Source organism: Pteronotus mesoamericanus, unplaced genomic scaffold (assembly GCF_021234165.1).
Source record: "Pteronotus mesoamericanus isolate MK-2021 breed Mesoamerican mustached bat unplaced genomic scaffold, CSHL_Meso_final contig_58, whole genome shotgun sequence".
In the NCBI taxonomy this organism is placed as follows: domain Eukaryota; kingdom Metazoa; phylum Chordata; class Mammalia; order Chiroptera; family Mormoopidae; genus Pteronotus; species Pteronotus mesoamericanus.
Genome location: NW_026555205.1, coordinates 6,592,187 through 6,608,824, shown reverse-complemented (window position 1 = coordinate 6,608,824; position 16,638 = coordinate 6,592,187). Strand labels below are relative to the sequence as shown.

The following is a 16,638-nucleotide window of genomic DNA, read 5'->3' as shown; positions in this document are numbered from 1 at the left end:
ATCTTTAAAAAACTAAATGTGGAACAATAAATACCTCAAAGCCTAAATAAGTAAATAAATAAACCTCAAAGTTCTACAGTAAATGGGCTTTGTGCATCTCTAATATGTGTTTGTGAATCATCTTCCAGAAGATGATTTGACGCACAGGCGTGCACACACAAATAGTACTAGTAGTAGGAGGAGAAGTAGAAGAAATAATAATAATAATAATAATAATAATGTTTGTAAGAATAATTTTTAAAAGATTCCCAAAATTCCTATGAAAAAATAATTGCTTTAGGTAGCACCAGTATTGTGTACCTTTAAAAAACAAGCTAAACATGGTGCTTATACTTAACAGTACTGTATTGTACACTTAAAAATCTGTTAAGAGGGTAAATCTCATATTATTTTTTTACCACAATAAAAAAACAAATTTGCTAAAAGCAACATACATCTATATCAGCAATTCTCAGTGTTTTTCATCTCATGGCACTCATAAACTAATTACTAAAATTCTGTGGCACACCAAAAAATATAGGTTTTTCCAATCTGACCAAAAAAAAGGTATTAATTTTGATTCATTCACACCAGCCAGCTATTGTGTTGGCTGTTCTCATTTTTTTTATTTGACAATCTAAGGAAAAAGAGGTCAGTGCCTCTGACTAAATAGGTATTGCATGTTTTAAAAATTCTTCTGGCACACCAGTTGAAAATCACTGATCTATTGATTAAAGAGAAACTGATTAACTAAAAATAGCTGATATTCCAGTTGTCTTTGACAATGTAATCTGCCAATCAGACTGACCATAGTAGGTCCTGTTAAGAATCACTGATGACAACCCTGGCTGGTGTGGCTCAGTGGATTGAGCGCCAGCCTGTGAAGCAAGGGGTGGCTGGTTCAATTCCCAGTCAGGGCACATGCCTGGGTTGCAGGCCAGGTCCCCAGTAGGGAACACGTGAGAGGCAACCACACAATGATGTTTTTCTCCCTCTCTTTCCCATCTAAAAATAAATATATGAAATCTTTTTAAAAAAATAAACACTGATGACAAGGTACACAGAGATGCATATGTTCAACAGGATGCATTCTTACAATTGCATTCTGCAATCAGAAATTATAGCTGGGACCACCCTTTAATATTCTATAATCTTTGTTATGGAAAATAACTGTGAGCAAGCCATATAAAAGAAAGTCCATACATCTAAGTAGCTATTAAAACCTAAATACACAGTCCTAAAAATAAGATATATCTGAATACGTGAGGATTTATAACTGCGCTCATAGCCAAGTCAAGAAAAAAACATTTTTTTAAAGAATAATGACCAAAGAGTGGCTACACTTATCCATTTGGGGTATGCTTAGGCTACTTGTCCCACAGCTCCCAAGCTTACCTAGAGGCCTCTTTCTGAGAACACTCTACAAGTAATTTTCAATGTGGTCTCTTGGAAACAGTCAAGGGACCCATATGGAAATCCTCTTATTAAACTTCATGCTGTGCATCTGTTTCTGATAGGAATATGTTTTTAACAAGAATGCCATGGCCACTGGTTCTAAAGAAGGAATTACCTAGGCTTGTATAATGTAAAATATGCTTCTTGGTACATTACTACTCCAGATCATGCACTCAGTCTTCTTTTTCTGCCCTGAATCCAGGCCTTGCCTCACTTGGCTAACAATCTCATTTTTCTCCCTCTCTGATTCCTACATGTCCTCTATTCCTGCCTCCAGCCCTGTGTGACTCGCTTCCTCCACAGAACTAATGCTTTCCGCATGGAAGAGCAGAGTTTTGGAAAACAACTTGCCAAATAAGACAATGGTTAGAGGATTTTGTGGAGTAAAGTACACCACAAACCAAATATCAGCTCATTAGTGTCAGAGAAATAGAAGCGGTACCATTCCCGTTTGTTCTTGTAAGGTTTTTTGAATTGATAAGAGTGCAGGGTACATGGATCCATGAACTGAACAAAAAAAAAATTTACCAATGACTGCGGGGCACCTACTCCTAACATCAAAGAGCTATTTCACAAAATCAAGTACCTGGCCAACCTAGTGGCAATTTTTTGTTTGTTAACGGGAAAGAAGCAGAGCAAACTTCTGTTAGTTTGGTTAGTTGGTCTAATTTGGGGGAACTTCATGAAATACACTGAGAGAAATATTCTAACATGGAAAAAAAGGCCAGAAGTCTTCACGAGATTCTTCTCTAATGAAGAAATCACCATCTTCCACTTACCATATTTTTAAAACGATGTAAAAAAGAACCCATCATCTAAACATCTCACCATGGTTCAAAATCAGGATACAAAGGGTATTTGTCTAACAATAATCATATATATACCGGGGTCCAAGTTTTACCACCTACATAAGTTATTTGCACCCCAAACCACCTATACCCAACTGTGTGGTTGTTTGACCACATAAGGAATATTAATGTCACAGAGAAGAAGCACACTGATGTGACTTACACATGAGGATTTCTTTGAGGCAGACACAGTGAGAACTCCAGGCTGGCAGCACCAACACAAGTTTTTCATAGATTCCATTCTATGAGAATGAAATCAAATATCCACTAATACCTGAAGCAAAGCACATAATCTGATGCTACAACCTTGCAGCAATCCAAGATCTCAATATTAGAATGTTACTAGAGCCCTGGCTGGTGTGCTCAGTGGATTGAGCACTGGCCTGCGAACCAAAAGGGCACCAGTTTGACCCTTGGTTAGGGAGCAGATGCCTGGGTTGCAGGCCAAATCTCTAGTTGGGGCAGTGAGAGAGGCAACTGATCAATGTGTCTCTCGCACATTGATGTTTCCAACCCTCTCATTCTCCCTCCCTTCCCCTCACTCTAAAAGTAAATAAAATCTTTTTTAAAAAAAGATGTTACTAAAATTGAGTGTCATATGCTTACAGAAATTTATGGAATGGCAAGGCAAGCTATATAGGCTGTCAAGTCAATCTCACTATTTTCCATTACTAGAGATCTGGTCAGCATCTTCTGGCAGGATATTGCATAATAGTCAACTGTAATCTCCCAGCACTGCATGAGGCTTTGGGTCACAATGTGGATTATCTGTAAAATGAAAGAGATAGGGGAAAGGCAAGAATCATCAAGACTATCACAGACCTTATTTTAAAACCTAATATTAGCAGGCCTGGACTCAACAGAACTTTTCACATTTGCCCATCCAGTGAAGATCGCAAAGATCGTAAAGCAATATGGCTGATCCTGTCCATTGATAACATTCATCCTTCACTCTCTAGCAGAATTGCAAAAACAGATCCAGCATCCTTACTTTACCAGACAGTACTTCCAATCCTTCATAAAATTTCTTTAACCCAACATCTGAAACTACAAGCTCCTGATATGGTCCTCCATGAGGCTCTAGTTTGCTGAAGGCTGAACTATGACATACACACAGAAGAAAATTTAAGAGTTACTGTCTGCTTTACCAATTAATAAGTCTGGAGACTGAGAAAAATATATAAACCTACATTAGGGAAACCCAATATTCTGTCAGGTGTCTTTATTAGCAATACTAAGCTAAAAAGTATCATTGAGATCTACTCATTTGAGCAGTCCAAAGCCACAACTGGGGAGCTGGGGAGAAGGCTAGAGATATCCCAAGAGACCAACTAAACCATTGCTTCTCTGTGGTTCTGCTAATTAAAAAAGAAATGACATTTGTTAACTGCCAACACTTGAAAGACACATATTAAGAAATCTGATTTCACTTGATCAACTATTTGTTTCTTCGTTATCTACTGCCCCATCTGTCCTCCATATTTTTTAGTGGTACCATCATCTTTCTGGTTCCTCAGGCTTATAAACTCTGAATTATGTCCAGAGTCTCTCTCACTTCCGCTAGAAGTGGGAATCTGGTCGATTTTTTTCCTGAAAAGTCTCTTTATTCACATGCAATCACCTAACTTCACGTCCTCATCCAAAAGCTATCTCAGCTATTTTCATGCTTGATCCAAATTCTATAAACCAGTATGTCTTCTCCTTTCTCTCAAATTAGATACAGTTGGGAATAGGGGATTCTTACACTTGTGATCAAATTTCATAGCCATTCCAACAGAGCTGTTGAACAAACTTTTTCTGAGCACAAGAATAGCTAGGCACAGAGCCAAAAAAAGAAGAGGCAATGATGGAAGCCAAGAAACAGGTGAGCTGCAATCTTTCCACTCCTACACAAAACCTGGCCCTGGAGTGCAAGTCCCTACATATGCTGATAACTTCTTCTACTCCTTGATTTTGTAACATTCCTACAGTTACAAACTCAGCCCCTTGGGTGGCTTCCCCATTTTTGTCAATGCCAGTTTTCCTACTGCCCTCATATATTTAAGCCTAGCTGATCTCCTACACCTTGAGACTCTTCTCCTTCCAATCCATCCTACATTCTAGAGGACTCTTCGGCAAACACCGTTCTCTTATTAATACAAAAAATATAATCAGATCCCATATCTCTTATCCAGCTTTCCCAAAAGGGTTGCAAAGACAACAGGCTAGTTGGATTTCCTTGAAGTTTATGAGCTTTGAGATGAGAGCAAGGGGAGTGGTATGGAGAACGCTGAGAGTGCAAGTTGCTGACTAAAGGCAGCTGCTGGGAATCCCCAATTACTGTGGCAAGGGGTGTGGTGGTGACAGCAACCGGTTTGAGAACAACCAAGTAAGACTTCAAGATCTACTGGTATATAGACTCTTCACAAATAATTTTGTACCTCTGCCGTTTAAAAACCTGGCTCAAAAGCTATCCTCTCTCAAAAGCCTTCTTCCTGACTACTCCTTTATTCCGTGTCATTACCATGCTTATGCACAATATTTTTCATGTTTCGAACTCATCTACAATTATGTATATATTGTGCTGTAAGCATTTTAAGTGCCTTTGATATTGGTATCATATCTTGAGCAACACTGTAAGCTCAGCAGGGCTAGAACTAGTTCTTCTATTTCTCTGGTTTCCAACCACGGAACTCAGCATAATATATATGGGGAGGGGGAGGTTTTCTCCCAGTGACATATAATTTCCACTCAGCTATTCAACACTAACATTTTTTAAGGTTGAGCAGATTTGAAAGTATGATACATTAAGTGCTATACAAAATACACACTTCATAGAAAAGATGCCACTTAGAGTTGGACTTAACAAAAATTATGCTCCACCCAACCAACTATACTATTACACCATACTTCTTCCACTGGACTCTTTTCTTTTTACTACATAAGCTTGTGGTTCCATTTCGCTCTTAGCAACGCTGTAACTACCGAAGCTCAACTCTAAATAAGTTTACTGTTGGGAAACTTACTCTTCCCACCTACACAACCACAGGCTTCCCACACCGTCTCCAGTGTCCTGTGAGCAAGTGCCCAATTACTGTGTGGAAAGACAGCTTACACATTGAGGGTCCATTCTTGGCAGCCCCCAGCTTTTACTGCTGGTCCTTACTTAGCTTAATTGATTCAGAACAGTATCAAAAAGAGACATTATTACACAAGTTCAGGGAAAAAAGGGCATTTAAGAAAATTTAAATGTAAAAGCCCTGCTCTTTGTGCGGCTTTAAAACAGGCAAGCATGTGTGACATCCAGAGAACAGAATAATGCCTATTGAAATAAGAGTTCTGACTAATCTCATTGCACAAGTTTCAGTGTTTCACACATATAGATTCTCAAAAAGTAAAATGGTCTATAAATGGGAAGCACAACTGACTTCAAAATTATAATCCATTACAGTAATAAGTGACAGTGTTTTACACAAATACAATTTCAAAAAGTGTACAGCTTTTTAAAGACAATAATGTCAAAGTTAGTGTGTGTTTGTGAGAAACAACTAATGCATGGGCTAACAGAGCACTTTTCACTTTCTTAGTAGTAGTCTTTTTTTCCAAAGGATCTCAGCAGAGATTCCTTCTCACTTGCTACGCAGTAACTGGGGCTTGAACACAGCACCGACACAATTCATAAGCAAGAAAGATTATGAGCTAGATTATTACTCCCTGTGGCCATATGGGGAAGAAGGTAAAATAAGCATCAAGTCTTTCCATTTAACTAAATATACCTTGCCCTACATATACCTTTATGCATGTATATAAAAATAATTTTGTAATTTATATTTCTATATCTTTTCATTCAAGTGACTGATGGTCTTTACAGAATTGATGATAACTCGGCAGGGGGAGGGAGCGTGCCTGCTTGCTTTCTTATCAGTAAGATAGACACTAGATTGTCTCCCAATGGAAATTAACAGTATTGAAAATAACCCATATTATACAAAAATACTCAATTTTTCAGACAATATTTTTTAAAGAAAAACTACACATTATGACCATTAGGCCAGAATGAATAAAGAAAACTGTAATGGCCTAGTAGCATCATCTGCAATAGACAGATACACCTTCCAGCTAGTCTGGTCAGTTTTCATCAAAGAAGATATAATAGAAATGTAATAGCCTGTGTTTAAAATGCTAATTTAGTATCACCTTGACCTGAGCTGCATTATCAAGGCATTTTTTTTTTTTACTAATGTGCAATAGGATAGTTACTGTTCCAGTGAAACCAAGTGCCTGTCTCACCTCCCTAACACAAAGTAATTCCTCCAAAGCAGGCTAAAAAACTGTAATTTGATTATTGTGCCAAGACAAGAAAGAGTTAACTGTTCAAAACACCTGATCAGACTGTCTTAAAATCTGCATCGCCAGGAGATTTGTAAAATAATAAAAATAATAATAATAATTCACTGTAATGGAAAACCACACTTATTGATGTTTAATAGTAAAGTATCTTTTATGTGCTATGGTCTAAACAAAATGTAGCATTGTGTTAACTTCAGAGGTGGTAAGAAGATTAAAATTCAAAGTTTGCGAGGCATGACATGCAACACAGCTTTAAATATATAAAACTGAACAATCCCAGTGCCTTACCAGGGTCCTTTTATATTTCTCTGTTAATAGGGGAAATTTTTAAAATGCAATCCAGCAAGCATAAGTGTAAGTAAAGGTTTTAAAATCTTATCACAATAGGTTATTTAGTAAGCTAATCATCAAAGCTTTTTTTATGGTAACAGAAGGGGGCTTTACTTATTAAAATCAATACAGCTCACTGTAAGATATCATATCTTACAGAAGCTGTTTTTAACTCCTAAAATGTGCCTAAAATGTGCCCTTCATATTTAACAAAATCTCTAAAAATATATATATAAAATCAAGCTACAGGTTTTCAAGAGTCACTCTCCCCTCTCCTCAAACCATCCCAAGAACCTTGGACTCTTGTTATGATCAAGGCAGCATTCAATCTTCCTGGTGCTAAACCAGAAAGAAGATGGTAAAGACAGTGACATGGAAGCCGGAAGTTTTAGACTGTACACTGGCACTGAAAACTGCCATTCCCTTATAGTGGCTCAAGTAGTATTCAGGTCCTCACTACTCTCTAACCCAGAGGGGCTCACTTATGGTCCTGGGAACTGTAGCAGCATCACCACCAGGGAACTTGTTAGAAATGCAAATTCACTGCCCCACCCCAGACCCACTGAATCAGAAACTCTGGGAATGGGGCCCAGCAATTTGTGTTTTAACAAGCACTACAGGAGATTATGATGTGTGTTCAAGAACCACTCCTCCTCAAACTTTAATGTGCGTAAGAATCATCAGGGGAACTTGTTAAAATGCAGATTCTAACTCAGCAGGTCTGAAGTGGGGCCTTAAAGCCACCATTTCCAACAAGTTCCCAGGTGATGTCTTCTGCAGACTATACTGCAAGTGTTTCCCAAGTCAGCTATTTAACAAAATTACCCAGGGTGCTCATAAAATACGGGTTCCCAGGCACCACCCCAGACAAAATTAATTCAAATCTCTGGAGAAAGACTTAGTCAAATACAACCAGTATTCCGCTTCAGCTGCACATTAAAATCACCTGGGGAGCTTTTAATAATCCTGATGCCCAGGCCCCATCCAAGTCCAATTAAACCAGAATTTCTGAGGTTGGAACCCAGGCATCCATATTTTTAATAATTCCCCAGGGATTCAAAGTGCAGCCAAGGTTGAGAATGACTGCTCTGCAGTCTAACTGGCTCAACACCTGGCAGGCACAGTGGATCCCTTTATAGTAGCAAATGGTTTCCTGTAACATGGCTAACTGGATTCCCACATATAAATCCAGGAGAAATGACTTGGAATAGTTAAGTGCAGTTCAAGTCACATTTTTATCATGTCTTGAACATTATTTCTGTGGGCAAATGTGTCTGTTACAACTGTACAACTGAAACTAAGGGTTTAGTAATGCACAAATGTTACCTATCTTCCATTAAACAAGTTTCTACCATCCTCCCAAGCTCTAGCTACTGCTACCTCTCTGCAGCGAGGTAGGTGACCCAAGAAAACAGCAGCAATGGTGAAGAATTTCTATCCATACAGCCTGTTCATATACTGACATCCCCATCCATCCCCCAAACCTGAGCCAGATAGATCGCTGGAAGTTTCTCAAAACCTTTCAGAACGGAAGGAAAACTGATGAATCGAGGACTTCTAAATCTATAAAAGGCAGATTTCACCAGTTACGGACACTTTCTGACAGTAAGGTCCTGGGAAAGGATGAGAAGGTGTGCTTTTATACAAGAGAATCTCAAACTGTTGAAAGCACGTCTTCTGGTGCACAAGAACAGGACCTGAAACATCACTGCTCATGACGTGATACTAATAACTCTAAGGGGAAAACAAGCAATATGTCTATTTATGTCTTAGAGCACCCAGCACAAAGCCAGACTAATAAGTACACAACGCTGTTAACTACAGGGGGAGGCAAAAGTAGTTTACAAATTGTCAGTACGTGAGGCAGAGTTTATTCTCTCATTATTTATTAATTATTGTATTGTTTTCCATATGAAAAACTGGAAACCTACTTTGCCCCTTGTATGTAAAACAAAAACATGAATGGTGGTTACTAAGGCACAGTCAAGTGGTTATAGTTATTTCACTCCCATAATCAAACACTGCTTTTAAGCAAGTTTCCTGAATTTCCCACAGTACACTTCAAAAATGACTTGAAGATAAATGAAAATAAGATGCAGTCCTCCTTGCACTTAAGTGAACTTTCATCCTCCCCTTGGTCATGTTCAGTGTCTTTTCTAAATTAGTCGTTCTGTAGAATACACGACACATTCAAAGACAGCTAAATGATAATAGTTACTATTCTTCCATTTCAACTTATCCACAGTAATCAAAAGTGTATTATATTTTATCTGTTTAATTTCATAAAAAAGAAGTCCAGTGGATGGGGTATTAGAAGAGAAACAATACCTGAGTATGTGTTCAAAGTAGCCACTGTGAAATTACACTTTCAATAGCATTTTGTATATGAACTGGTCAAGCACACTTCTAAAATTCTTGTTACAGTCACTCAGTTAACTCAAACTCACTTTAAAATGTGTGAAAATAGCACCTCCTGAAAGTGTGTTCTCATATGCTTTGGAGCAATGGAGCGTGAATAGTAAAATAGCCTTTGCCAAACTCATGTAACTACACAGCAGTGGATTTTTGCAGTCCCATGACTTTACAGAGCCAACCTATGTATCATCCCAAGACTGGCTCTAATACATCATAGACACCCAAGAGAAGGCAAAAAAGTCACAAATAAGTGACTCATGCTAATAAATATTTCGTAATTTTTTTTACGTGGCAGTCTTTTCAAAATGAATTTTACTTCTTAACCAAAGAACAAACTGGCAAAGTAAATGTGTGGTTTTAGCATTTAAGCTCTTAGAATTAAAACTATGATATTTATAAAGACATTGAATTTATTTGACAGTGTCAGTCTGGATGCCATTTCATGCATTTCTTATGAACCAATGCCCAAAGATGAACAAAGTCTGAAAGAAAATGCACAGACCTCAGAAGAGACATACAAAATTAAATACATTTAAAGCCTCAAAGCCAAAGAAAACAAACAATACAAAATTACAATTTCTAGGACACTTTATTGCAATTTCCACTTTACATATTAATTTAATATTTTTAGTCTAGGCATAAGTGTTTGTACTTACTCAACTGTCGTATAATTCCCTAATGTCACAAAGTGAAAAGAAGCAGTTATAAAGAACATCGGTTCAGGAATTTATGATATGGGGAAAAGGGGCACTTGTCTTAGATAGCAAAAGGGTTGGTGCTTTTCTCTATAAATTTCTCTGAAATTTTTCTCTATTATTTTTCTTGTTGATGCTAAGTACTCATAATAAAAACAGTCGCCCTCTTTGTCGTTCTGCCCCTCCTTGGGCTTTACATTCTGTCTAGCATTTAATTCAAAAAGTTAGGCTACACTAACCTTACACGTAAAAAAAAAAAAAAAAAAAAAACATATGCCCCATCTCCCACACATCCAAATGGACAGGGATCAGAATTAACCTAGCTTTTAGTTGTGACAGTGCTATTTTAAACAATTTCAACCGCATACTTGAAGGATAAAATAGCTAAAAGTACAAAACCAAAAGAAACCATAAAAATTCCTACACACTGTGGCGATCACCTATTTCTGAAATCATCAAGTCTAACATTGATTTCTTAAAAGGGAAATCTACACAAAAGCGAATGCACACTTAATGTACAAAATGACAGTGGTTCTATGGGGACAGCTCTCTTTGAATGAGCTTTTACCCAGACGGTGGAATGAAGGAAAAAAAAAAAAAAAGGTCTCCTCAAATGTTAGAGAGCTGGAGGTGTGCTTCACTAGGAACATGTTTTAATGGGTTTGTTCGCGGATAAAAATAGGTGGCAAGGGGAAATGTTTTTAAAAAACCTCCTCCCTCCCCGGCACACAAGGAAACCCGAACTTAGCTCCGGTGCTAAGTTCCATCACTAACAGAAGTTGGGTAGTTGCTATTTTTCACCCTGCAATGGGACAGTAAGTCGCTGGGCAAGGCGGGAATACTGGCGGGGCTTTCACCGGGGTTAATGGAAACCAAAGTGAGAAGAGGTCAACACCTTGAGTAATCCAGATCTTGAAAACCCAAGCGGTGGGGACGCGGGATGTGGAAAGAGAAGGAAAAGGTCAGAACTCCTCAAAGTTACTGCAAAAAGAAAGCGAACACCTCTGAGAGCCAGCGAGCCATCTCTTGCAGCAGCACCCTGCTCCAAGTGTGGGGCGCTTTCCTCGGAGGGCAGAAAGCGCGGGGTGCCCTGACTTAGGTCTGGTGGCACCAGGGACGGGGGTAGCGAGAAGGGCAGGAGCAGCCCCCGGCGGGGAGGCGGACTCGTACTTTACCTCAACTATGAGCCCCATCCCGAGCGCGAGGGAGAGGGCGGCGGAGGACGCGGTACTCACTAGGGCTCGTTGGTGAACCGGGGGGTCCGGGGCTGCTGGTATCCGTACAGGTGACAGTAGAGCACATCGAAGCAAAAGCAGCACATCTCCGCTGACACCACCATCTTCCGGGAGCTGGGCGATGAGGACGAGGCGGCGGACGACGAGGAGGGCGAGGAAGAGGTGGCGGCGGCCGGAGTGGAAAGTAGGGTCCCCACTCCGCAGCTCGGAGGTGGCGACAGGGAAATCCCCCCGCCACCGCCGCAGCCCTGGGGGGGAGAGAGGGTACAGCCGCTGCCGCTACCTCCCCCAGTGAGACCTCCCAGCCCGTTGAGCCGCGTACCGACGCTTCCTAGTCCCAGCTCCCCAGCTCGACACTGGCTCTCTCCGCTGCAGTGGGAGGAGGAGGAGGCGCCACCACCGCCACCAGAGCCGGAGGGGGGCGAACTGGACAGTTTCTGCTTCTTCACCCCGCAGCAACCCGCCGCCATCTTGGAACAGTCTCCCCCACGCACCGTTTCCGACCCATAAGTGAGGCGAGCTGGCGGCGGGGGCGAGCACGCTGCGGCCCCGGCCGCCGGGGGCGCGCCAGGAGCTCGCGAGGCGCGCGCGCCGCTCCGGGCCCGGCGGCCGGGCCACGAGGCGGCCCAGTGTGCACCCCAGCCTCGGCGCGCGCCCCATGCTTTCACGGCTCTGCCCTTCGCGCCAGTCCCGCGGGCCTCGCGCCTCCTAATCCGTAGCCTCGGCCTTGGGGCCCGCGGAGGATAAAAGACGGGAAGCCCAATGGAAAGGAAGAAGGAAACAAGGAGAAAGAGAAGAGTGGGCGCGAAGGGAGGAGGTGGGCACTCCCCGAGAGGAAGGAGGAAAAGGGAATATAGTTAGGGGCGGGGGAGGGGGCGGCGGGAGAGAAGAAAGTCCGAAGTAAGTACCCAAGTCCCCAAGCACAGCTGGTTGAGCGGAGCTGCCCATAGTGTTAGTGACACTTGAGCCGAGTTACGTGGAACCTGAACCACCGGCCTCAAGTACGCTGGTTGCTGAACTGCTGGAGTGTGAGTATGCAGGTGCTCAGAACTCCACACCTGAGACCGTTCCTATAAAGTACGTACAAAGTATCGGGGAGATGGCCACAGGGCGATGGCTTTAATGCCAACCTAAACACGCACCAGGCGTTTTCCGAGATTATGGTAAAAGAGCAATGTTGTTTCCTTATGGACAAATATGCAAGCGCAATTGAATCTATATATACATTCCTTGTTCTCCCAAATGTTCCTCCTTGACCCGTGAAAAATGTTTAAAAGCAAAACGTAAAGTCCTAACTAACACCTCACTGATTCAAAGATGTTAATTATGCCTGGAACCTGCGGTGGTGGATTATTGGGGGGGTGGGGAGGTGGGGGGGTGGGGGTGTGTTTGGCTTGGAAACAAAGCAATTAGAAACACGTCTTTGGTCAGCACAGATCTTACAGGTAAATAGGGCAGGTAGTGTAATGACTCACAAGTTGAAAGATTTTGTTCAGGTGTATTATTAGGCAGTTCTTAGTATTCATTTTTAGAAATTCTCAAAGAAAGCTTGGATGGATGAAGAGTCATGATTGTTAGTCCTATTCTGAGCACCTAAGACAATAATAAAATGTTAAAATTCATAGAAATGAATCTGATAGAAACAGAAAGTATAAGTTATTGGCATTGTCTCTACAACATGCCGAAACATCTAGACAAAGTTCAGACATTAGAGAATTGATTGATTTAGTCACTTTTGAGCTAAATGTGTGGGATCTTGCAAACAGCTGAGGGCTGCTTATTCCACTTAGGGAAAAAAATGTTTATTTATTCAATAAATATTGAGCCTCTGTGCCATACTATGTGCATGACACTGTACTTATATTGACATCCAGGAAGGGTCCTTTTCATTCAGAAAGACTTTATGAATTAACTTAAATCTGGGTACATAACAGATAAATAGCTAATATTTATTGAGCACTTTTTGAGTGCTGAGTACCATGCCTCGTCTTACCCATAGTCCTTCAAAATAATACATTATGTTATTTGATGTTCCCAGTAACTCTCCTCTGAGGTTGCTCATTTACAGATGAGTAAATTGAACCTTAGAAGCAACTTGTTCAATATCACACACCTAGAAAGTGACAGAGCCAGGATTTGAATGCAGGTATGTGTGATTCCAAAAACCATGCCATTCTGCAAACTGCCTCTTGTTATATGACAGCAGAGTTAGTAAAAGATGGTGACATTAAACTACAGTAGGGGAATAGAAGTTAAACAAAAATAAGAACTTAGTGTTTATGGAAAGATTGAGAAACACTAAAATATGTTTCAAGGTAAGGTAAGGTTCTCCTTTTAAAAAGATTTTATGAAATAGATTAAATGTAGCATGGTTACATGCAACCTGAAGGCAATAGAGATGGATTAACTGGTTTCTAATATGTTATCTCAGCCTCTCAAATCTTATCATCACTATTAGAACTATCCTGGTTGAGGCAAATAACAATTCATTGCCAAGAATTAGCAGAGTAAAAAAGAAAAAAAAACACATTAATTCCTTTTTGTCTGTGTTGCAGAAGAGAAAGCAGATTGGTTTTTAAAAATGTTTCACAAACTAAAAACAAACAAACAAACAACATGAAATTCATGTTGTTGTTGTTGTTTTTTTTTAAATCCTCACCTGGGGACTTTTTTTTATTGCTTTTAGAGAGAGAGGAAGGGAGAGAGAAAAGCATTGATTCAAGAGTGAAGCATCAATTGGTTGCCTCCTGTAAGCACCCCAAACGGGGGTTGTATGCCTGGTACCTGGGACCAAACCTGCAACCTAGGTATGTGCCCTGAGCGGGAATCAAACCTGCAACATTTTGGATATGATACAATGCTCCAACATATTGAGCCACACTGGCCAGGGCTGAAATTCATGCTTTATTTAAAAAAAAAATGCTCCACAACAACTGGTACAGTCTTAGGGTGTTTTATTTTACACTTCATCCTTAACTAGCAGAGGCTACCTTTTGATTTTTTTGAAACTGGATCAAATACAATATTAGACAATAGGTACCAATTTAACTCACCACTCCACCAAGAAGGGAACAGTTCTAGAATAGAAAACCAGTGCCATTTAATGACATCACATTACAGTTTAGCACAGGAAGCCAAATAGGATACCATGGATGGCTGCTTCTGCTAGGGGAATTTAGGAAAGCAGAATGTAATCTCCTGATTTAGAATTTAGGCAGTAGACAGGAGTCTTAACGCCCCTACCCTTGTCAACATAGCAAGGAATCTTTAATTAGCACCAATGGTCATGTCCTTCTTTAGTCCTGCATTTTATCTAAAAGGCAGAGCACTATCATGGCTATCATACCGGGTTAAGGGACTGATGCAATGGGAAACTCTAAGACAAGGACATCCTAGCTAAATTACAAAAACAGCTCTTCCCCCAAGGCTTTTAAATTCCAATTCCAACCCTTACTATCATAATGGAAATAGACAAACCCAAGCATGAACATTGAAGAAAATAAATCATTACCTGACCACTAAGAGTTACTTTCTGAAGTACTTTTTGTACTGGCTGGGAAAAGTGGGGGGAGGTGTGAACATGCCCACCTTTTCCTCTGTATTAACCTCTGAGCCTGGCTCATCTCGCATACTAACTTTGTGCCTCAAGATGCTTTGTAAATCCCCTGGCAAGTACTGGTGGTAGTGGTAAAGCCTTCTTTTAGCCTTTGAGGAAATGGCTCTCCTGCCTTTGTTTTCTTGCAAAGTCACAGCATAGAAATAAATATATTTTATTCAGATAACAATGAAATTCTCAAATCCAGTTCTGTGAAAATGTTTCGTTTCGTTTTTTCACATCTACACAAAGTGCACCCTGGATGGGAAAATTGACCTTGCTGAGGATTCTTTTGACTTGAAGTGTAAAGGTCAAAGTATGATAGAACACATGTGTTTCTACCCGCTGTTGATACTGGAGTGCAGTGATAATACCCTCCAGAGGAAACATTAAGGTACCTTCTGCTTTTTGTAACTTACTGTCAAGCTGGGAGCTAAAGATTCCACATTTTTTTTAAATAAAAAAAGTAAACAGGCTGTAGTCTCCTTGTCAACAGAGCACATTTGAACTATAAGCATTTCTGCTTCTGCATCTACCTCTGAATTGCTATGAACTAACTTTTGTCAAGTGCTTTGTTTAAAACTGTGAAAAACTACTTGAAAAAAAGTTATGCACATTATTTACTAGATGGTAAAACTGGGATTAGCATTAAGCACTCTAGTTATTGGTTATTTTATCATTACTTCAACTTGTTCTCATGTTTACAATAGTTATTTTTTATTTCAGTAAAATATAATTTGATGAGGTGGTAAACACTTGTTAATGTAGCCAAATTATTTTCTTAGGTTCCTATCGGTGTGGGTGACATGAGGCACATTCACATAGTTCAATGAAAAGAAACTTCCATTTATGCCCAAACAACTGTTATTTTTATCCTCTGTCATCAAACTTTCTCAACTGTCAGCCTTGAACAACTGCAGAATGTAATATTATTAGCTACCACTTTGATCTAACTTTGTACACGTATAATAATACATGGTTGTGGTGGTGGAGGTGGCCATCAGTTTGCTTTTTTATTTGCATGTATACACGAATAAATCCTGAAATGTTTAACCTACTTCTCAATTTAAATTGATAAACCAGCTTTTGTTTTCCCGATTACAAAATAGATCCTTCCCTCCTGAATCCTTTCTTTATGTAATGCCTATCGTTATTTGACTATTTTTCTCATTTCTATTTTCCTTAAAGACTTCATCTACTATCCTCTATGCATACAGTTGGGTATGAAAATGTATACACCATAATGTGCCCCACCTCCACAGTTAATCATAAATGCATAGTTCTTTTTCTATAACTGATCTCATCGTGCTCTGGAGCACTTACTCCAGTTACTTGGAGATACAGGATGGACAGAGTCAAGATTAACACTGTCAATTAAAATATAAAAGTGTGTTTGGAATTAACAGTTTCTGGGGCAAATACAGGTGTCCCAAAGTAGAGCATTTCTGTGCAACCTTTTGTAAGCATAAGTGGTGAAAAGTGAAAAAGCAATTACTATTAGTTTATATGGAAAAATTTTTGTTCCCAGATCCAAAATAGTAACCAACCAAATCATACCAAATAACACACAAAAGTCAAAATAACACTAACATATAGTGTTAACAGAAGGAATGATGTGATAAATACACATGATGCTTTGTACACCCATCAATCCACTCAAGCAATAGACTTCCCACTTTATGCATTACTGAATGCCGACTAAAAGAGGCTACTTTGATACTAGCAGAACCACGTCCAGTTTTACGCTAAGCAGAACA

At 39.9% G+C, this 16,638-nt stretch overlaps 1 protein-coding gene across 1 annotated transcript in view; it reads right to left on the bottom strand.

Annotated features, from left to right (window-relative positions):
• The window catches only part of AMMECR1 (AMMECR nuclear protein 1), a 132,679-nt gene extending 120,865 nt beyond the window's left edge, over positions 1 to 11,814 (bottom strand). The window contains exon 1 of the mRNA XM_054580365.1: positions 11,287 to 11,814. Coding sequence (XP_054436340.1) covers positions 11,287 to 11,756 — 470 coding nt within the window. The 5' untranslated portion in view covers positions 11,757 to 11,814. The remainder of the gene's footprint in view (positions 1 to 11,286) is intronic.
• Positions 11,815 to 16,638: the final 4,824 nt, after the last annotated feature.